The 22,369-nt window shown below is 54.3% G+C and overlaps 2 protein-coding genes across 2 annotated transcripts; one reads left to right on the top strand and one right to left on the bottom strand.

Annotated features, from left to right (window-relative positions):
* Positions 1-869: 869 nt before the first annotated feature.
* LOC311204622 (olfactory receptor 14A16-like) lies at positions 870-12,141 on the bottom strand (the record flags this gene model as incomplete). Its single annotated transcript, XM_084281023.1, has 3 exons — positions 870-934; positions 1,161-1,775; positions 12,075-12,141. Coding segments are annotated over 3 exons (747 nt in total), but the record flags the coding sequence as incomplete, so codon positions are not given.
* A 72-nt stretch (positions 12,142-12,213) lies between these two features.
* Positions 12,214-20,427, top strand: LOC311204621 (scavenger receptor cysteine-rich type 1 protein M130-like; the record flags this gene model as incomplete). The annotated part of the gene is given in 10 exon segments (XM_084281022.1): positions 12,214-12,274; positions 14,066-14,200; positions 14,318-14,374; positions 14,600-14,918; positions 15,536-15,614; positions 15,617-15,848; positions 15,932-16,246; positions 17,454-17,816; positions 19,820-19,915; positions 20,344-20,427. Coding segments are annotated over 10 exon segments (1,741 nt in total), but the record flags the coding sequence as incomplete, so codon positions are not given.
* Between the last annotated feature and the right edge of the window lie 1,942 nt (positions 20,428-22,369).

Raw genomic sequence — 22,369 nt, 5'->3', positions numbered from 1 at the left:
CAGTTGTCTGCTCTAACGAGCCCCTGGGGAGGCTTTGTCAGGAATGGTTCCCAGTGGGACCTATTAGTGCTTCAAGGTACTTTGGGCATTACTCCTGACTTGGACTTCTGGCGAGGTTTCTTGAGTCTCCTTTTGGTATCTTGAGGTCTGTGGACTCTGAAGAAAAGACACCATGGGGCTCATTAACATCCAGAAATCCCTTACAACCATGGCTCTTCAACACATTTTAATTAAAAAAATTAAGACTTGTATGACTAATTGGAGAGGTTTTATTTGAGTGATGAAAATTTCAAAGGAGTTTCACAATGGAGGGTTTTTTCATAGAAAAAAAGTTTCCGTCATATCTCAGATCATGGAAGAAAGTTCAGCAGCATGCTGCAATAGGGGCTGGTCCAGAGGTCTCCTGAGGAGATCTGGACAGGCAGGAAAAGCAGTCTCTGAAGGTCCAAGCCTGTCTGGAGAACCTTGCTCTTCCCCAAGCCCCACAGTTCCCTCACTGGCCTCCTGGGACTCCCAACATTTTTCCTGGCATCATCTGTGCTCACAGGCACAGACAGATTTCTCTGACAACAAACAGCAGTTCAACATGACACAGTTTAATATCCATGAAATCTCTCTCCTCAGCTGCTGCTACGGCCAAGCAGCATGTGAAGGGGGTCAGCTTTCAGAGGAGATTCTCTCCCAGAACAGTTTGAATCAGGTACATAGAAAGGTCACTTATCAACACACTGACCTTCTGACAGACCAGTTCATTAGACTTCTTAAAGATGGGACATTTTCCAACTCTCAGAGTCTCAAAGCAGTAACTGGAGACTGAGCAGCATCTGAATGACCAAAGAGCAATCTAAGGTGTAATGTAGTGTGGATACGTCCACGTAGTCTGCTGAAAACATGTCCTTAGGCATGGCCACATCATCAGGAGAGGTGGAAACACCTGCATGATGTGGGAGGTGAAAGGGACAAACTAGTGTTGATATGAGCAGTTCATTGCTGTTTAGAACATCCAGCCATCAGTTCCCACATGGCATCTTTGAGCTCCTGGTTCCTCATGCTGTAGATGAGGGGGTTCACTGCTGGTGGAAAAACCGAGTAAAGAAATGCCACTACCAGGTCAAGAAAGAAGGAGGAGAGGAAGGAAGGCTTCAGGTTGGCAAACACACCAGTGCTTAGAAACAGGGAGATCACAGCCAGGTGAGGGAGGCAGGTGGAAAAAGCTTTGTGCCGTCCCTGCTGCAAGGGGATCCTCAGCACAGCCCTGAAGATCTGCACATAGGACACCACAATGAACACAAAACACCCAAAAAATAAACAGACACTGACCACAATGACTCCAGTTTCCCTGAGGTAGGCATCTGTGCAGGAGAGCTTGAGGAACTGGGGGATTTCACAGAAGAACTGGTAAACAGCATTGCCATGACAGAGGGGCAGTGAAAATGTATTGATTGTGTGCAACATGGAATAGAGAAACCCACTGGCCCAGGCAGCTGCTGCCATGTGGACACAAGCTCTGCTGCCCAGGAGGGTCCCGTAGTGCAGGGGGTGGCAGATGGCAACGTAGCGGTCATAGGCCATGACAGTGAGAAGACAGAATTCTGTTGAGATCAAAAATAGAAAGAAAAAGAGTTGAGCCACACATCCTGTGTAGGAAATGGCCCTGGTGTCCCACAAGGAATTGACCATGGATTTGGGAACAGTGGTGGAGATGCAGCCAAGGTCAGTAACAGTGAGGTTGAGGAGGAAGAAGTACATGGGGGTGTGGAGGTGGTGGTCACAGGCTATGGTGATGATGATGAGGCCATTGCCCAGGAGAGCAGCCAGGTAGATGCCCAGGAAGAGGCAGAAGTGCAGGAGCTGCATCTCCCGTGTGTCTGCAAAGGGCAGGAGGAGGAACTGGCTGATGGAGCTGCTGCTGTTGGACAGCTGCTGCCATCCAGTGGAAAGACCTGTCCAAGGAGGAAAAAAGCAGAGTGAATTTAAAAAGAATCTTTCTTGAAGAAAACCTCTTCCAATTCACATTGACTCTCTGGATTCAGGAGGATTTTGGCAGGTCCCTTTTGGGAGGTCTGCTTTGTGCTGGCTTGAGCGTGCCACTGCTGGGAGGAGGGTTTTCTGTGGTCTCTTGAGAACTCAGTCCTGCCTGGCAGCAGTCAGTACATAGCAGGATGGTGCGATCTCAGACTAAATCCCCTGTGGATAGGAATGAGCTTTTCAGCACTGTCACTCCAGTTTCACCCAAAGCAGAGCAGAGCTTTGGAGCTTTGGTTTTCTCCTGACTGTACCTGAGGTTCGTTTCTCAAATCCCCACTGCCACAGCATTTCTGGGATCATCTCCTTCTGTTTCTGCTGCCTGGAGCTATCCCTGTAGCTGCTTCTCTTTTCCCGTGTCACCTCCTGCTCTCTGTTCACAGACCTCATCCTACCTGCCCTGTGCTCAGCTTTGCTCTGCAGACCTCACCTGGCATCAGGGCACTGCCCTGGGAACCTCTGTGTGTGAAAACTCAAGCAATGCTCTGAAATCTTAATGAGAATCCAGTTGTATCTGCACTGTCTTGAGGGGAGAAATAGGTTCACATTTACCACATTCAGCACAGACCACAAGGGAGCAAAAGTCAAAGCAAAGACTCTTCCTGGCAGGAATACTCCCTTTGGAATTTTTCAGGGATCAGCTGGAGCTGGAGGCAAAGTTGAACAATGCAGCACTTTCTTACAGTAGAAGGACTTTATGCTGCCCTTCCCTGGGTCACTGCTTCAGCACACAGCTTCTTTCTGCGGTGTCAATGGAACTCCATCTGGCAGGCTGAGTGCTAACCCTTAGCAGCAGCAGAGTCTCTGTCCCAGCACACAGCCTCTGTCCCGTATCCCAGCTTTAGGATATCCCTCCAGGAACAGAACCTGCATTGCCCTGCACCCACAGACATACCAGGGAGAGGCTGTGTAGATTTCTCCTCCAGTGAGCTCTCAGCATCCATCAGCTCTCTCAGCCTCACAGGTCTCCCCTCGGTGCCTCCAGGCAGTGTCCCCAGCCCTGTGTGCTTGGCAGAGGAGCTGCTCCTGGGCAGAGCTGTCTCTTGTCAGGGCTGCTGGATTGCAGTGAGCTCCCTCCATCCCAGGAGCCCAGCCAAATTCACAGCAGAGGAGCAGGCGAATACGTCACATACTCCATTCCCCAGAGTGTCCTGTGAAGTGTCCCTGGAGCTCCAAGTAACTAACTTGGAAAGACACTAAGTTTTTATTGACTTTCCCTCCCTTGGCTGGGGAGAATTCCTTCTGTCCAGCAGAGTTGTTTCTCCTGATCAAACCAGAGCTGGGCAGAAGAATCACCTTTCCGTGTCTCCCCATGAGACAGGACCCCCAGGCAGGGACAGGAAAGTGTCTCTTTCCCCCTATGAGAGTCACTGCAGACCCCTCATCCTTGCTTTGCAGCCCAGGGGCTGGAAGGGGACACAGCTCTGACCTTTGACTGCCACAAACCCATTGCAGCTGGGATTCCTCTTGCCCCAGTTTCTGTGGCACAAAAATCACAGCCTTGGGGCTGCTCTTCCCAGCTCCCATGGGAATTACTGGGGGCAGAGCCAAGTTTCCAAGATCCCCTTCTCCATGAGAGTGGACTTGATCTGATGGAAACTGTGTGTCACCCTCATTTGCTGTACCCATAACTGAAGACCAGGAATGACTCTTTGGGAGCCCATGCCAGAGGCTTCTACTCCTATTGCACACCTGGGAGTTTGTGAGACAAATCAAGATTTTAGTTTTCCTTGTCAGAAATCTCTCCTCACTCCTGTCTTTTACTTCTGAAAACACTTTTCCATACCCAGAGGCAGCAGATGTCCAACAGCAGCTCCATCAGCCAGTTCCTCCTCCTGCCCTTTGCAGACACATGGGAGCTGCAGCTCCTGCACTTCTGCCTCTTCCTGAGCATCTACCTGGCTGCTCTTCTGGGCAAGAGTGACATGATCATTACTGTAGCCTATGACCATTGACTCCACATGCCCATGTACTTCCTTTCAACCTATTGTTGAAGTGTGTTGACCCAGGTGCTCACCAAAGCTGCTCTATCGCTCCCCTTCCTCTGCTGCATAAGGGAAAGAAGATGTAACAAAAGGTCAGGATAAGGACAGGGAGAGATCATGCAGAGGTCACTCTCCTGAGTTACTCTCCATAAACCCATCTAATTCATTACCCAATCAAAGAGAGCAGAGGAATGAGAAAGAAAAATAATAATTAAGACACCCACAACCATCCCTCCCTGTTTTTCCCAGGGTCCCCTTCACTCTCTAATTCTCTCCTTCCTCTAACTGAGCAGCACAGGAGGATGGGGAATGGGCATTGGGGTCAGTTCATCACACATTGTCTCAGCTGCTCCTTCCCCCTCATGGGAGGACTCCTCACAGTCTTCCCGTGCTCCAGCATTGGGTCACAGGACACAGTCTGCAAAGTTCCTTATAGATTCTCTCTCCTTTCTCTGACAGCCAAAAGCAGCAGATAATTCCAATTTCCTTAAATATATTGTCACAGCAAATATATTTTCCCTCCCCTTCCACCATGGCAATGCTGCTGACCAGTTCTTCTGTGAAATCACCCAGATCCTCAAGGTTTCTTGCTCATGGGCCACGCTTAGAGATATTGTGGCCAGAGCTTATTTACATTTTGGGTATTTTGTGTTCATTGTGGTGTCCTATGTGCAGATCTTCAGGGCTGTGCTGAGGATCCCCTCGCAGCAGGGATGGCACAAAGCCTTTTCCTTGTGCCTTCCTTATCTGGGAGTGGACCTCTTGTTTGTCAGCACTGACATGTTTGCCTACCTGAAGCCCCTCTCAATCTTCTTCCTATTTACAGATTCACTGATTCTCAGAATTGGAGTTTAAAGGGATCTCCAGAGACCATGCAGTCCAACCCCGCTGCCAAATCTGCAGGACAGATCACACAGGTCAGCATCCAGACAGGTCTTTAATATCTGCGGAGAAGGAGATTCCACAACTCCACTCGGCAGCCTGTCCCAAGGCGCTGTCACCCTCACTGTGAAAATTTCTTCTCCATTTGGTGTTGAATCTCCTATTCTCCAACTTGAAGCCATTGTCCAGTCTCCACAGACCACTTAACCTGGTAGAGGTAATTCTTTAATCAGTGTTTCCACCAGCAGTGAACCCCCTCATCTACAGCATGAGGAACCAGGAGCTCAAGGATGCCATGTGGAAACTGATGACTGGATGTTTCTAAGCAGCAACCAACTGATGATCTTCATTGTATTGCTGGCCCTGTCGATTCAATGAAATGTAATCATGCTGAATAGATTGATGGAGATGCAACTTAAGAGAAAATTAATACAACTTTAATATTAGAAATTTCATGTTTTTAGGAATAGATTTGTTTTGGATTTTAGTAGATGTGGTTTTCCCCCTGCTGAGAGCTGAGCACCACACAGTCGCTTGTTCTTTAAAAGAGAGTGTGGGTGGGGAAATTAAGAGGGGGGAGGGAGAGGGAAGGGAAAGGGAAAAAAGCAAAATAAAAGGAAGCAAAACCCCACGGATTGGGTCAGGATAGTTTACTAGATTAACAGAAAGAGAGATATAACAATGATAACAGGACTTTGTAGCAAAATACATGAAACTGGTGATACACAATGCAGTTTCTCACTGAACCACACAACTCAGACCGAGCTGTCCCGAAAACGGGACCGTTCCCCAAAAACTGCATGACCTGGAGCTGCCTCCTCCTCCAACCAGCCCCCCTTTTATGCTGAGCATGATGTAATTGGCGTGGAATAGCCCCTTTGGCCAGTTCGGGTCACCTGTCCTGTCTGTGTCCCCTTCCTTCTCCTTAGTAGGGAAATAGGAACAACTGAAAAGTCCTTGATTGCTTGGCAACAATTAGAAACATCAGGGTGTTATCAGCACTGCTCTCCTCCCAACTCCAAAACATAGCATTCCATCTGCTATTAGAAAAGAAATTAACTCCATCCAGCCAAAACCAGCACACTCACATAATTTCCTTGTCATAGGGGCTGGCTGGGAAGGGGTGGTCATGGCATGGTGCAGCACTCTGTTATTTTAAGGTTTGTAAGGTACTCTCTGTGTTATCACTGGGTGTGAGTGCAATTGGGGCTGATACTGTTTCCCTTTTATGGTGCTTTTGTCAGTAAACTGTCCTTATCCCAACCCACAGAGGCTCTGTCTGTTTCTCCTCCGGGAGTGAGCGAGCAGCATGTGGTGCTCAGCCATTGATTGGGGCTGATCCACCACAGTTTCCAAGCCACAAGCAGTGATCTATTATAGGAGAAAGTTCTTGAAAACTGTGTCCAAGACCTTGCTAAAGTCAAGGTAGACAACATGCAGAGCCCTTCCCTTGTCCAAGAAGCAGGTCACCCTCTCATAGAGAGAGATCCAATCGGTCAAACAGGACCTGCCCTTATGAACCCAAGCTGACTGGGCCTGATCACTTGGGGTTCTTCATGAACTGGATAATGCTGCTCAGGATGATCTGCTCCATCAGCTTCTCTGGGACTGAAGTCAAACTATCAGGCCTGTAATTTCCCTGATCATCCTTCTCTCCCTTCTTATATAGGGGGTTACGTTGACTGATCCAGTCAGCCAGGACTGATGGAAAGTGGCTTGGTGAACCCCCTTGCCAGCTCTTTCAGCACCCTTTCAGCCCCACAGATCTCTGCACATCTCTGTGGTGAACCAGTACCATCTCCTCCTGGATTGAGGGGGGCTCATTCTGCTCCCTGTCCCTGTCTCCTAGCTCAGGGAATTGGATTCTCTCTGTACAACTGCTCCTATTACTGAAGACAGTGGCAAAGATTTCATTAAGCACCTCAGCCTTGTTGTTATTGCCTGAGTGTTATACACCACACGCTGCCCCGGGAAGAGCCTGAGCAATGCCTGAGGGACAGGACCTGATTTCCCTGGGGCTGGGGGTCAGGGCTTGGCCTTTCTGCTTCATCAAACCAATCCGGGGCTTGCTCAGCATCTCAGCTGATTGTACATTGCCTTTGCCTACCAGCCATCATGGCCTCCAATTACCTGTGCTAACAAGTCCCTGGGGAGGTTCAGCCAGCAATGGCTCTCAGCGGGACTCATTAATACTTCAGGGTACTTTGGCTTCTGCTTTTGACATGGAGTTTCTTGTGTAATTTCCTCTCAGTATCTGAGCTTCAAGGACTCAGCGCCAAATGCACCCCAGGGCTCATTAAACTTAGAAGCAAGCCCTAACGAGCTATGTCTCTTCATGTAATTATCTTCAAGTCTTCAAGAGATGTACAGATGATTGAAGCTGTTTCAAAGGGAGCTCAGAGTAAAATTGATTTCTTTTTAAGGGTATAGGTTATTATTTTCACTGTAGAGGAGAGGTGACAACCTCTGACTGAGATTGACCCAGGGTGCCTCCTAAGGAGGTCTGGACTGGTCTGAAAAAGGGTCTCTTGAGGCAGTGGGGACAACCTTGGTGCTCATCTCCACAAGCCCACCATGACTCTCACCAGCCAACTGGGACTTGCATCCCTTGTCCTTACATCAGGTCTCTCTCTGCACTCCACAATGGGGCATTACAGCCCCTCTGTACCAGCTCCCCTGCTTTCCTTAGAGAACTGGCTGCACACAGGCAGCACACAGGGAGTTATTTTCCCAACAACACAAGAAACCTGACAAGATTCACTATTAAATTAAACTCTCCTCACTCTATGCCAAGTGCAATCTGCCACCTGTGAGGTTCACCTGCCACAAAGCTTAACCCTGTGAGAGATGTTCTAGTGAGGAAGGAGACTGTGAAATCACCACAACTCAAGAGTTGGCTACAGACAGAATGAGTCAGGCAACTGCCAGAAAGGCAAGGGTTTAACTCCCTGAAACTCAGAGCAGCAGCTGGATGGTTTGGGAGGTGTCTCAGTGGTCCAAGGGGAATGGAAATCTAGAGAGCAACCACAAGTGCTGCTGTGCAGATCCACTGCCAAGTGGTGATTTCAGTCATGGTCATAGACTCTCTTGAGTTGGAAGGGACCCATAAGGATCATCCAGTCCAACTCCTGGCTCCACACAGGGCCAGCCAAGTCAGAGCACAGGACTGAGCGCATCATCCAGATACTTCTTGAACTTGGACAAGCTCAGTGCTGTGACCCCTTCCCTGGGCAGCCTGTTCCAGGGCCTGACCACCCTCTCAGTAAAGAACCTCTTACTAACATCTAGCTTAAACCTCCCATCACAGCTTCATGCTGTTCCCTCAGGTTCTATCACTGGTCATCAAAGAGAGATCAGGACCTGTCCCTTTGTTCCCCCTCCTCAGGATGCCACAGACCGCAATGAGACCCTCTGTTTCCTTGTCTTCAGGCTGAACAAACCAGGGGACTTCAGACTTTCCTCATAAGACTTCTTCTCCATACTCTTCACCATACAAATTTACTCAAGACACCCTCCAGTCCAGTTATCTGGTCATTTATGAAAACATTAAAAAGAATCACAGAATCACAAGGTTGGAAAAGACCTTTAAGATCATCGAGTCCAACTGTTCCCATCCTAAGCTAAACCAGGTCCCTGAGTACCTCATCTGCCCTTTTTTAAAACACACTCAGTGACAATGATTCACCCCCCTCCCTGGGCAGCCTGTTCCACACCCTCACAACTTTTTCAGTAAGAAATATCTTCCTAACATATGATCTGATACTGCCCTGGCACAACTTGAGGCCATTTCCCCTTATCCTATCACCTGTCACCTTGCTGAAGAGACGATTTCCTGCCTCTCTGCACCCTCCTGTCAGGGCAGTGTAGGCAGTGATAAGGTCTTCCCTCAGCCTCCTCTTCTCCAGGCTGAACACCCCCAGCTCCCTCAGCTGCTCCTCATAGGATTTGCCCTCCAGCCCCTTCCCCAGCCTGGTTGCCCTTCTCTGGACTCACTCCAGGACCTCAATGTCCTTCTTATGGTGAGGAGCCCAGAACTGGACACAGCACTCTAGGTGCAGCCTCACCAGTGCTCAGTCCAGGGGTACAATTACCTCCCCAGACCTACTGGCCACACTGTTTTTGATACAAGCCAGGATGCCATTGGCCTTCCTGGCTGCCCGGGCACACTGCTGGCTCATATTCATACTGCAGTCACTCAACACCACCAGGTCCCTCTCTGCCTAACAGCTCTCCAGCCAGTCTCCCCCAGCCTGTAGCGCTTCACGGGGTTGTTCTGTCCTATGTGCAGCACTCTACACTTGGTCTTGTTAAACTTCATACCGTTGGTCTCAGCCCATCGGTCCAGTCTGTTCAGATCCCTCTGAAGAGCCTCCCCACCCTCAGGCAGATCAACACTTCCTCCTAGTTTAGTGTCATCTGCAAATTTACTAAGGGAGCATTCCATCCCTTCATCCAGGTCATTGATAAAGATGTTGAACAGAACTGGACCCAGGACTGAGCCCTGGGGGACGCCACTCGTGACCGGCCTCCAGCTGGATTCGGTTCCATTCACCACCACCCTTTGGGCCCGTCCGTCCAGCCAGTTTTTAACCCATCTGAGGGTCCACCTATCCAGGCCAGTAGCAGCCAGTTTCTCATTCAGAATGCTGTGAGAAACCATGTCAAAGGCTTTCCTGAAGTCCAGGTAGACACATCCAGAGCCTTCCCCTCATCCATAAAGCGGGTAAATGGATAAGGGGAAGTCTCTCTTGATCAGGCGGTCTGTAATAGACACCCACAAGGGTATCGCTTATGCTTGCCTGTCCTTTATTTCTCACCTATAAACACTCAACTTGTTCCTTAGCTGCCCCTGGACAGAACTCAAGGAATCCCTGTTGTTCTTTCACAGGAAGACCAACTCTCACCTCCTTTCCTTGTTGGCCTGTCTTTCCTAAAAAGGACTTAGTCATCCGTGGCCACACTCCAGTGATGTGAGTTGTCCCACCAAGTCTCTGTAATTGCAACTAGAACATCACCCCTTGAGCACACACAGATTTCCAACTCCTCCTGTTTATTCCCCATCCTGCGTGCATTGCTGTACAGGTGTTTCAGGAAGCAAGCCTAGAACCCTATTCCCCCTGGATGATATGCTCTTCCCACATACCCCTGTCAGGCCTGGTATGTAATAAATCAGCCATGACCAAAGAAGCCAGAACCCTGCCTGTAGCACCAGTCTCTGAGGCATGTATTTACAGGCATGATCCTTCTATTACATCCCATGTATTCACCCAGAACATGAAGGAGGGAAGAGAAAATAACTCGCACCCCAGAGTCTTCCACCAACCATCCCAAGGCCTTGAAGTCTCTTTTCAATCCCTTCAGGCTACAGGATGCAGCTTCCTTCTCCCCTGCCTGGAAGATGAGCAGCGGGTAATAGTCTGGTGATTGCTCCAGGCTGGGTTGTTTCTCAGTAATAGCCCTGATCTGAGCTCCAGGAAGACTACAGACCTCCCTGTGATGAGGCTCAGCCCGGCAGATTGGGCCCTCTGTTCCCTTTAGAAGGGAGTCTCCACACTATGACAATTTCCTGTTTGCATTTGAAAACACGGAGGGGAATAAGCACCCAACACCCATTTCAGTTCCAAAGTTTATTCCAACTCAACTGCCTGAGCTGGGGGGGTCCAGGAGCATCTGGTTCATTCCCAGGAGCAAGAACGTCGCTGGAAACAGCATTCGTCTCGGTCCATCCTGCCCCTCAGGGATCACGTAGGACACCCTGACCACAGCTGGGAGCCACACAGAGCTCTGGAGGTCGTACCTGAGCGGTGCTGACAAATCCCCTCAGCTCTCTCTCATGCACTTTGCTTAGGACTGGCTCTAATTCGTTATAAAAGAAGGATCAGCATGTGGAAAGCAGTTAAATCTATTTCAGCTGCTATGGCACTTGTATCCATATACACAGTCAGTACATTTCTAAGGCAAGGCAGGGGTATGCAAATTACTTCCAGGAAGCCATTTACATTAACTCCTCCCAGACAGAGCATGCTCAGTGACACTCAGGGGGTCTTCTGGTGGTCTTCAGGGATGAAGGCTGGATGTCTTCTCTCTCAGCATGTGCTCTTTGCAGTTTTCTCCATAGTTTCTCAATCACAGGTACAGCCATATCCTACTGAAACCCAAAACAAATCTACTCTCAAAACACACAAATTCTTTCTATTCTTAAAACATGCAAATTCTTCTTATATTATAGTTATATTATTTGTATCTTAAGCTAAATATATATCAATTGACTCAGTATTGTTATATTTCATTGAATCAATGGGGACATGGCAGTGGTAGATGCTGTGACATCACCTTTGCCTGAGGGGTGGATAGGCCAGGAGGGTGCATATTGCTTGTGTATGACATTGTGATTTCATTGGTGCTGGAGTAGCTGTGATGCCAAGAGAAGGCATATGGCTTGTGGGGGCCCTTCTGATGTCATCAAAAGCAGAGTTAGGCCTCACCCAAATATGGCTTTTAGGAAGAACCATCATCACCAGAAGCCTGCACACAGCACACACCCGTGGGACACAGTGACTTGTGAGTGAGGTCACCATCCCTTGAACTGAGGAGCAGAGAGCGGTGGCAACAGGAGGGTGTGAGGTCACATCACCGAGGGCAGCCCGTGGCCATGGGCTCGGTGCAGAGCAGCCCTGTGCATCAGAGGGGCATCACAGGGCTCAGGAGCTGCAGCCCTGGCTGGAGCAGTGGGGCTGGGGGTGTCTCAGGGCACTGCAGGGATGTGCCTGGGCACGGTGCCAGCAGGAAACCACAGGCTGCTGCCCGGGGGGAGCAGGGCGAGCGCTGCGAGGCCACGTTGGCTGTGGTTTGTGCACCTGCAGGCTCCAGCTCCCGCTCTGCCCGGGGGGAATAACGGCCCTTGGGTGACACGCTGAGAGCCAGGGACACGGCTGAGCCCCTGGGCTGCGTGTCTGCTGCCAGGGCAGGGACATGTCCCAGCCCGGGCTCCTGCGAGGGACCCACCGTGGGGCTCTGCGGGGAGGAAGGGGCCAGCCAGCACTCCTGGGGTGGAGCTCTGCCCCTGGCCAAGGGCTTTTTCCAGCTGCTGCTCCCAGCACAGCGGGGCTGGAGCAGGAGCAGGGGCAGTTTCCTTTCCAGCCTGACACAGACCCGGAGCAGTCCCAGCTCCGTGGCTCCCACGGCTTGGCGGTGTCTGGATGTTCTTGGCCTTGGGTTCTTGGATGAGCCCAGCAGAGGAGATGCTCATCGCTCCCAGTGCCCCCAGCAGGGACCGAGCGGGGACAGACCCATTTCTCCTCCACACCCAGATTGTCCCATGATGAACCCCTGCCACGGTGACCGTGACATGCGCAGCGGGACCTCTGTGTCCCTCATATATGGTCATGAACGGAGCTGGAGGAGTTCGTTGGAGAGCTGGGCTGTGTTGGAGGGGAGATACCTCCTGATAATGTCTAAAAAGGTGCTGCTGCTTTGATTGGCTCCTCATGCAGCTGGGTCTGCATCTACAGAGATATAGTACCCTTTCATCACTGTCGTCTCTGTGGGTCCCCAGGAGCCGTGACAGGCAGTGTGGTGCTGCACGGCTGTGCCAGCAGGACAGGAGGCTGAGGCTGGGGATGGAGGGTCTCCTGTCCCCTCGGGTGCTGTGGCTGCTAATCTGGGTTCATCTGTGCAGGGGTAAGTGCAGCATCCTTGTCCCACAGAGAGGGTCAGCGGGCACTAGTGGGAACATGGAGGTATCTCTGAGAATGGGGTGTCTTTGGAGGTGCCACTGAGATGAGAGGCAGACAGTGCTCAAGTCAACTGAACTTGTGCCTTTCCCTGTGGGTCTGGGGGCACAGGGCTGTTGCAGGGGGGGTCTGGGCTTGTGGGGAGATTGTGCCCTGTGAAGATCCAGGCACAGTGTATGGGTGGGAAGGGGAAGATGGTGGTTGAGTTTGGAGGAGGTGCTGCTGGCAGTGGGGTTGTGAATAACCCGGTGGGGTTAGAGCTGAGCACCTCCAGCATGGTGAAAGCCTTGGGGACAAATGTGAGCCTGACACTGCCCTGAGGACAGCATGGAAGAGTACCTCTGGAGGTTTCTGGGAAGGAGGAACCTCCAGACCTGTGGTTTGGACGCTGTGCTGGAAGAGTGGAGGTGAAACAACAGGGACAGTGGGGGACCGTGTGTCATTATTTTTGGGACAAGACTGATGCTGCAGTGGTTTGCAAGCAGCTGTGTTGTGGGGATGCTGTTGAACCTCATTGGTCTGCACGCTTTGGGCCAGGATCTGGCCCCATTTGGATGGCTGGTGTTGAGTGTCATGGCGCTGAGTCTGCCCTGTCTGAGTGCAGAAACACAGAAGAGTTTTGACGGATTTGTGATCACAGCTTGGATGCTGGAGTGACATGTTCAGGTAAGGATGCAACCCATTCCCCACTTTTGTGCCCAGGATGGGGGAAGGGACCTGGCTGTGTCCTCAGGGCAACAAGGGGGTACTGGAGAAGGGCCCAGTGTTGCCAGTCACACTGCTGAGCTGGGATTCTCATTCTTGGTACCCTGGTCCCTAAGGAAAGCCCAGCAGGAACCTGAAACAGGCTGATCCCTGCTGTAGCTCAGCCCACCCTCTGTGGGTGCCTAAAGCAGGGAGATGGGTGCTGTGCACACCTGCGGTCCGCTCTTGCCCTGGATGAGGATCTCTCCCTGGGTGGGTGCTGGAGCCTGGGGCTGGTGCAGACAGTGGCTGTGGGTACACCCACACTGCAGAACCCTCTGGGACTAGGGGGCATTTCTGGCGTCTCCAAGGGGTTTCTGGGCCTGGGCATGAGCTCGGTGGTGCAGAGCAGGCTGCCACAGCCAACAGCACCTGGGCCCATCACCTTGGGTCCATCACCAATGGGTCCTTCAGGGTCTGGGGCTGGTGCCCAGCAGCCCAGGGTCTCCAGAAGAGCAGCAGTTTAACTGAGTGGTGCCTGTGCCTGTGGCTGTGTGAGAACAGCCAGCCCCCAGTGCTGTGCTGATTTCTGGAGAGCAGGGAGGGACTCTGGTGCGTTTGTGCCATCAGCACCCACTGGGAGCTGCTGGGATGGTTGAGACTCTTTGCCTGTAGCCAGCTGAGAGATGGGGTGAGACATGCTCAGGACGTTGCCAGAGGGCTCTGGGAACTCACAGGGGTCTTTGCTTGCTCCAGGGTTTGTGCGGCTGGTTGGAGGGGGCAGCCCCTGCTCAGGACGAGTGGAGATCTATGATGAGAACCAGTGGAAAACTGTCTGTGACTCAGACTTTGGTCCCAAAGCCGCTGACGTGGTCTGTGAAGAGCTGCAGTGTGATGTAGCCCTGTCCATCCTTGGGGCAGCTCATTTTGGAGAAGGTGTTGGTTCCATCTGGGACAAAGAGCTGCAGTGTTTGGGGAATGAATCCTCTCTGGTTTTCTGTCCCACAGGGTCCCCCAGGGACCCACCCTGCACCCATGCCAACGATGCCAGTGTCACCTGCACAAGTAAGGACTCAGGGTGGGGTGTTGAATGCTGAGGATGAGCTGGGGGGAGGGAGCAGGATGGGGATAGGACACACAACTGGGTTTGAAGGCAGGAGGGGTGATGTTTTCTGCAGCCCTAATAGAATGAAGAAGCAGGAGAAGAGAAGGCTGTCCATCTGGTCAGTCCTCCCATTGACACAGGTGAAGAGCACCAATGCCCCTTTTCTCCTCTTCCTCTGTCCCCAGAGTACACAGGGTTCAGGCTGGTGAATGGCAGCACGGCTTGTGATGGGCGGGCGGAGGTCCAGGTGCTGGGGACCTGGGGCACCCTCTGTGACTCCCACTGGGACCTCTTGGACGCCCACGTTCTCTGTCGCCACCTCGGCTGCGGGTTTGCTGAGTCCCTTCCTGGAGGAGGGCGTTTTGGGAGAGGCACCGGCCCCACCTGGAGAGAGTCATTCCACTGTGACGGGACTGAAGCCAACCTGAGACACTGCCCAGTGACTGCTCTGGGAGCCTCCCCATGCTCCCACGACAGGGACGCTGCTGTCATTTGCTCAGGTGAGTGCTGGGAAAACAGAGTCTTACCCCCATTTTCCCCTGGGGTGTGACATGGTCACCCAAAGCAAGGGATCCCATGGTGGGTGCAGGGTGAGCTTCTCCCTGGAGAAAAACTCCCTTCACCTGGAGTGATCTGGAGAGCTTGATCTGCTCCATCTGAACGCTCTGAGGTGGGAGAGCTGACACTGAACAGGGTCAGACATCTCTGCCCTCCTGGGAAACTGGCAGGCTCAGAGTCAAACCAGCTCCCAGTCTCTGAACCCAGGGGTGAAGAGGGGCAGAGATGTGTGGGGTTCCCCATGGCTCAGCAGTAGCAATGCTACAGCTGAGGATGAGGAAGTTTTGTCCTACTTCTGCCCATCCCCATTGTACCATCTGGTCCTCCCTCCTGTGGGAGCTGCTCCATCTGCCTCAGCAGGGAGGTTTTGGGTATTGTCTTGCCCAGGAGAGCTCAAGGACCATGGGCAAACCTGCTCCTAAAGGTCACTGCACAGCCCTGGGGCAGGTAGCAAAGCTCTAAGGCACTGTGAGGTTTCTAGAGCCTGGAGAGGCACTGCAGGTCTTTGGGTTCTCTGGTGCTGCTGAGGCTGGGCCATGGCTGCTCTCCCCAGGCTCAGACAGCTCCGGGGCCCTGCGGCTGGTGGGTGGAGGCAGCCGGTGTGACGGGCGAGTGGAGATCTTCCAGCGCGGGACCTGGGCCAGAGTGATGACCAGTGGGACGTGCAGGAGGCCAGCGTGGTGTGCCGGCAGCTGCGGTGTGGAGAGGCAGAGAGAGCCTACAACCCCCCAAAGCCTGAGAGAGGGACGGGTCCTGTGGGGCTGCGAGGGGTGCGGTGCGCAGGGCATGAGCCCCACCTGACCCTCTGCAACACCTCCCTGCCCGAGAGCGCGCTGGCAGCTGGGATTGCCGAGGACATGGGGGTCGTTTGCTGGGGTGAGTGGCACTGCAGGGACCCCCGGGCTGTGGGCTGGGTGGGTGCCATCCCCTGACAGCAGCTGGGCTTCTTCCTGCTGCAGGGAGCCGTCAGGTGCGGCTGGTGAACGGGCCCGGGCGCTGTGCAGGCAGAGTGGAGATCTACTACCGGGGCAGCTGGGGGAGCATCTGCGATGACGGCTGGGACCTGCCCGACGCCGCCGTCGTCTGCCAGCAGCTGGGCTGCGGAGGGGCGGTGGAGGCCGTTGGCTCTGCTGGCTTTGGGGAAGGCGCCGGGCAGATCTGGCTGGGCAGCGTGAGCTGCTCGGGGGCCGAAGCTGCTCTCTGGGACTGCCCGGCATGGCCCTGGGGGCAGCCCGACTGCGGGCACAAAGAGGACGCCGGAGTTGTCTGCTCAGGTCTGTGCTGGGAGCTGTGCTGGGAGCCCAGGGACAGGGGAGCTCGGGACAAGGGGAGAGCTGGCAATGGCCAAGGCTGTCCCTGGCTGCTGCTGAGCCCCTGCGCAAGCCCATCATGGGGACACCCACGCACAGGTCCTCTCTGTCCCACATGGCGTCTCTGGGGAGTTTTCCCAAAGGTTAGCGGGGAGGAAAGGGTTGTCTGTCTGTCAGGGGCTGCCAGGGGGACTGTCTGGCCATGCATTTTCCTTATCTGGGGGCTTCAGGGGCACCCCTGATCCTACAGCCCTGCACCATCCTGTTCCCTTTGGTGTCTCTCCTCACAGAGTTTGTGGTTCTGAGGCTGGAGAAGAATGACAGCTGCTCAGGGCGCCTGCAGGTTTTCTATAACGGGACCTGAGGCAGCGTTTGCTCCAACTCAATGACTCTCCAAACGGTGTCTCTGGCATGCAAGGAGCTGGGCTGCGGGGATGCAGTATCCTTGGATCCATTCCTCACTTATGGAATGCTGCCTGGCCCTGCCTGGGTGGATCGTGTGGAGTGTGGGAAGAGTCACAGCTCCTTCTGGCACTGTCCCTCCACTCCCTGGCACCCACAGTCCTGCACTGACCTGCACGATGAGACGCACATCACCTGCAAGGGTAACTCAGAGCCACCTGGGCACCAGCATCCCCAGATTCTGCTCCCTTTTCGGCACTGTCAGACACAGACAGAGCCCACAGGGGTTTTTCCTTTCTATGCCAGACCCTTCTGCTGCTGGTGGTGGCACAAAGGAGCGTTCAGCTCTCAGACCCCACACATTCAGCAGCAGTGGGCAGCCAGGCTGCCAGCAGAGCCTGGGAGAGGCAGAGTTGTCTGCAGGAGAGGTCTCAACAGAGACCCATCAGGGCTCCAAACAGTGTCCCCCATGCTGCCCTCTGTGAACCAGGCTCCCTTGGGGGCTGAGCAGTCAGGGTCCCCCACATTGCCGGGTGTGTCCCCTGAGTGACCGGGGTTCAGCTGCTCCCTTGAGCAAGGTGACTCAGGGATGCACAGGCAAAACTCAGCCCCTCTCTCTGCCAAACGACCCCCCTGCTGCAGCCCCTCACCACGGCATTTCCTTCTACAGGCGGAGAGACAAGAACGGCCCCAGCCCTGGATCCCACATGCCCAAACTCCACGAGCTGCACAGGTAGCTGCTCCTCTGCAGGCCTCTCTCCCCTGGCAGGGCTCTGCCTGCTGCCCTGGTGCCCTGAGGAGTCTCTGCCATCTCCAGACAGGGAGAAGATCCGTGCGGTGGGAGGCGAGAGCGGGTGCTCGGGCAGAGTGGAGGTCTGGCACCGCGGCTCCTGGGGGACGGTGTGCGACGACTCCTGGGACATGCTGGACACGGCGGTGGCGTGCCGGCAGCTGGGCTGTGGCCCCGCAGTGTCTGCCCTGGGCAAGGCGGCGTTTGGGAAGGGGACGGGCCCCATCTGGCTGGAGCAGGTGGAGTGCCGGGGCACAGAGCCGTCTCTGCAGCACTGCTGGGCCCGGCCCGGGGACAGCGGCGCCTGCCGGCATAAGGAGGACACTGCCGTGAACTGCTCGGGTGAGCATCTCCCGGAGGCTGCACTGTCCTGCCCGTGGCCCCGAGCAGGGCCCTGGGCTCCTGCCTGGCCACCCCTGAAGGAGCAGCCCCACAGGCGGGCCAGTGTGGGTGGGATGTGCCAGGGATGTCTGCACACGTGCACACACCCCCGGGGTGTCTGAGAGGAGGCTCCCCGGGAGCTGCACACCCAGTATCTCAGCACAGCTCTCCTCCTCCACCTCTCCAGCCATTTTTCAGGGCTCTATACTGTTTTGAGGGGTGCTATACTGGTTTTGGGGTGTTCATACATGTTTGCGGGGTACATCCTGGTTTTCAGTGGGGTCTATACTGGTTTGAGGGGATTCTGTACTGGTTTTATTGTGGGTTCATACTGGTTTGAGGGGGTTCTGTACTGGTTTGGGGTTCTGCACTGGTTTGGGGGAGTCTATACTGGTTTTGGCAGTCGATACTGGTTTAGGGGAATTCATACTGGTTTGTGAGGTTTTATACTGGCCTTGGGAGTTCTATACTGGTTTCTGGGGTTTCATACATGTTTTGGGGTTTTTACTGGTTTTAGGGCATCTATACTGGGTTTGGGTAGTTCTGTACTGGTTTGGAGGGTTCATACTAGTTTCGGGGGGTATATAATGGTTTTTGGGGGGTTTGTACAGTTTTGGGGATGGGTGCATACTGGTTGGGAGAGCCCCATGGCAGCCACATGGCAGCCCCACCAGTATTGCCAGTAACCACCCCACCAGTGTCCCCAGTAACCAGCCCCTCAGTATTCCCATTACCCACAGTATCCCAGTTATCCCACAGCTCTCCTTCTCCTCCTCTGCAGCTGCACCCAGGACTGCAGCACCAACCCCCCGAGCAGGTAACCTGTTTGTCAGCGCTGGCTCTTCCCAGGGCCGGGCTGTGACCCACAGCCAGGGGGAAGGGGCTCCTTGCCAGGGAAGGACTTACTGAGGTGGGCTGTCAGTCCCCAAAAGGGTGGGACCTTCCCCATCACTCACCCCTGGGGTCCCTTACCCCTGTGTCACGGGGTCAGGATTGTGGTGTCACAGCCCCCCACCTCTCCCAGCCCTGGGGCTGCTATTTCTGGCTTCCTGCCTGTGCAGATGCCACTCGGGGCCATCCGACCAGCAGCAGGAGGGAGTCCTTGCTTGTCATCATCTGCATCATCCTGGGAGCCCTTCTCTGCTTGCTCCTGGCCCTCCTGGCTGGGCAAGCATGGAGCGCCAGGGCTGGGCGCAGAGGTGGGTTTGTTCTCCATGGTCCCAGGAGAAGATGTGTGTTGGCAAGGCCAGGGGGGCTGTGGGGTGTCAGTGAGTGGTAGAGGCAGAGCTGGGGGGACAGGAGTGTGTGCTGCCCACAGTCCCATGTGTCACCCCATTGACTGCCTGACCATGGGCAAACAGCAGGAAGGGGGAGAGAGAGTCCAGACGTGGGGGGAGTCAGGGATGGGGCCAGGAGAGAAATGGCACAGCTGGGCTGGGGAGAAGGGATAAAGGGGGATAGATGAGGATGTGCCACTGGGAGTGCTCTAGGGAGATGGGGAGGGGGCTCTGGGGGTGCAAGATGCTGGGAGAATCATTGGGCAGCACCTCCCATCCTTTCAGCATCAGGACCCCTGTCTGTTCCTCCATCCAACCCTTACATCCCCCCAGCAGGGCAGGGGCTGTGTAATGGATCCATTGGGCAAAGAGTGGACAGCTCCAGGGGAGAGGAAATCCAGGAGCTGCTCCAAGCTCAGCACCAGGAACAGGATCCAGGGTCCAGAGGGGCACAAGGGCTGTCTCTGAGGGAGGGTGTGAGGGTGTTGCTGCCCCTGACCATCTCCATGGGGACATTGCCCTTCCTGAGGAAGTGGCAGCAGTGACTGAACAGCACAGTGGGGCTGTGCTGTGGGGACAGCCCTGAGCTGAGCTGGGGGAACAGGGCTGGGGGAGCAGACCAGGATCCATCCCTTCCCTGCCCATCCCTGAGCCACATCCCTGAGCCAGCCCTGCCTCTGTCTGCAGCCTCTGAGCAAGCCTGGGAGCCCTTCCCTGAGGCCCTGTACGAGGAGATCGGGTACAGCCCAGCATTGGAGAAGCAGGCGAGGTTCAGCATGTCAGGTGGGTGTGGGTCCCTCATGGGGGCCATATTTCTAAGGCTCTTTCCCCTGGGCCACACCTAAGACTGACCCCCTGCAGCCCCCTGGCCCAAGGTCCCTGCAGCACTGGGGCTGTGGGTTCTGTGTGGAGAGCAGCCAGGTCTTGTTGTTGAAGAGCTTCATCCTCACCAGCTCATCCTGTCCCAGCCAGTGGACAGTCCTTCACTGCATGTCCCTACATCCCATTGTCACCTGAGGGGTGAGGGAAGGGGCTGTCCCGGGGCAGCTCTGGGAGCCAGTGTGAGTTGGGGTTTTCCCAGGGGAGCAAGGAAACTCCTGACCCCTCATCCAGTGCAACCCTGGCTTGGTGGGTCCCCTGTCCCCAGCAGCACTGAGCACAAGCTGGGTCAGCAGAACTCACCCCCATAACACTTCCATCACTCTCTCCAGGCTCCTATTCAGAGGGGTCCCTGAACAAGGTGCAGACCCACTATGAGGACATTGTGGAGGAGGATGGTCCAGAATCAGCACCAGGTAATGGGGGGCAGGAAGGGGTGGATCATTCCTCCCTGCACACTTATGATGGACACCAGTGTCACCGTGAGCAGCAGGGGAGGAAATGGACAGGAGAATCCTCTGGTGCTGCCAAATCCAGTGTCTGAGGCCCATGTCCCTGCCCATCCTTCCTTCTTCTGCTCTGCAGGATGTCTCTTCTCACTGTCAGCATCTCCCCTCTCCTTTCAGACATGCCTGTCCTGCCCAGAGGTGACCCAGCAGATGGCTATGACGATGCCAGGGAGGTTTCTGAGCCTGGGGAGGATCCTGTGTCTGGGCAAGGAGACTGGGAAATGCCCAGGGTACCAGAGGATGGAGCGGGTCTCAGGCATGCACCTGGAGGTGAGAGGCAAGGACAGTGCTGTGGGTTCCTGGGGTGCCAGATGAATTGCTGCCATATTGAGAGCCCACAATCTGGCAAGAGACAAACCTACCCTGGGAGTTTTCCTTGGGGGGGACCCTTGGTGGAAGAGGGAGGTAAATATTTCTCCACTGGTGAGGAGAAGGGAGAAAGGTGACATGTCACCTTTCATGTCAGGACGGGCACCTCGTGGAATGATCACTTAGTGGGCTGTCTTGCTGCTTGCAGGGACACACCTACTCCCTCAGAGAAGTGCTGCGGCCCCTGGAGCTGAGGGAGATGCCTGGTCCCCTCCCCAGGACAGCACAGGCTATGACGATGCTGAAGAGGTGTCTCTGGCACATCCCCCTGAGGACACCAAGGCTGTGACACCAGAGCTCAGTGCACAGCAGCCCCTGAGCCCTGGGCCAGCACAGCCCATCCCGGCCATGCAGCTGGGTGCAGCCAGGAGGGAGGAGAGGTCTGTGCAGCTGGGAGAGCCCTGAGCACCAGGGACCTGTCTCCCTTTTCCCAGGGGCAGCAGAAACAGCCCGGGGTTTGCTCTCTGTTTATTGTCCTGTGGTTACTCTGTGCCTCCCCACTTGTTCCTATTAAAAGCCTTTGGGACAGGAAGGGGTATTTTTCTCCTTCTTAACTCTGTGGGAGGGAACTCCTCCTCCCCCTCCATCCTCACTGACTCTGGTGTGTCTGGGATCTTTCCTCATGTTTCCCCCCTCCTCCCTTACCCCTGTCCCAGTCTGGCATTTGTGCCCTTTCTAAATCCACCCTCACAGAGCAGCACCCCCTCTGCTGATGTGCTCAGCTGATGGCAGCAGTAGGGCTGCTGCAGGGCTGCCTGGACTTGGGGGAACCAGAATGGGGAACCCAATTTCTCTTCTCACTGGTGCTCCTGCTGCCTCTCTGCTACCAAAACTGCTGATGTGGAATCCCACACAGAGTAAAATCTCTGCCACTGTCGAGAAACCCAATTGATCCTCTGGAGGGGGAGGGAAAGAGAGAGTGCCCTGACACTGAGGGAGTAAAGGGTTGGGGTGACCAGTTGAGGGTTGGGGTGATCGTTGAGTGTTGGGGTGAAAGGGGTTGATGTTGGAGGGAAACAGTCAAAGCCGGAGGCCAGTGGCCAAGGGTTGGGTCAACTGGGTCAACTCTTGATCCAACCATCAAAGACACAGGGATGGGGGTTTTCTAGTAAGGGGCTGAAGATGGTTGGGACGCCCGATACACATCATCAGTCAATGACGATGACACGGCCACTGACTACTGTGCCAGAGATGGTGGTGGTGGTGCTGGTGGTGGTCACCACCCCATTGCCATGTCCCCACCTCCCGGCATCTCCCTGGCATCCTGGCACAAAGATCCAGGTCTCGTTCAAGCACAAACCCCAAAACCATTGGAATTTCACTGAAATTCTTCCCGGAATCCCAGCCAGGACTCATCCAGCTTCACCTCGAGGATGTTCTCCATGCCCAAGGAACCAGGAATTAACCCAAATCCTCATATCTCCCCCAAAATCCTCATGTTTCCCCCAAAATCATCTATTTTGCCCCCAAGTTCCCTAAT

The sequence above is a fragment of the Gallinula chloropus genome, assembly GCF_964237585.1.
Source record: "Gallinula chloropus genome assembly, contig: HAP1_SCAFFOLD_257, whole genome shotgun sequence".
Classification (NCBI taxonomy): domain Eukaryota; kingdom Metazoa; phylum Chordata; class Aves; order Gruiformes; family Rallidae; genus Gallinula; species Gallinula chloropus.
This window is presented reverse-complemented; position numbering and strand designations above follow the sequence as displayed.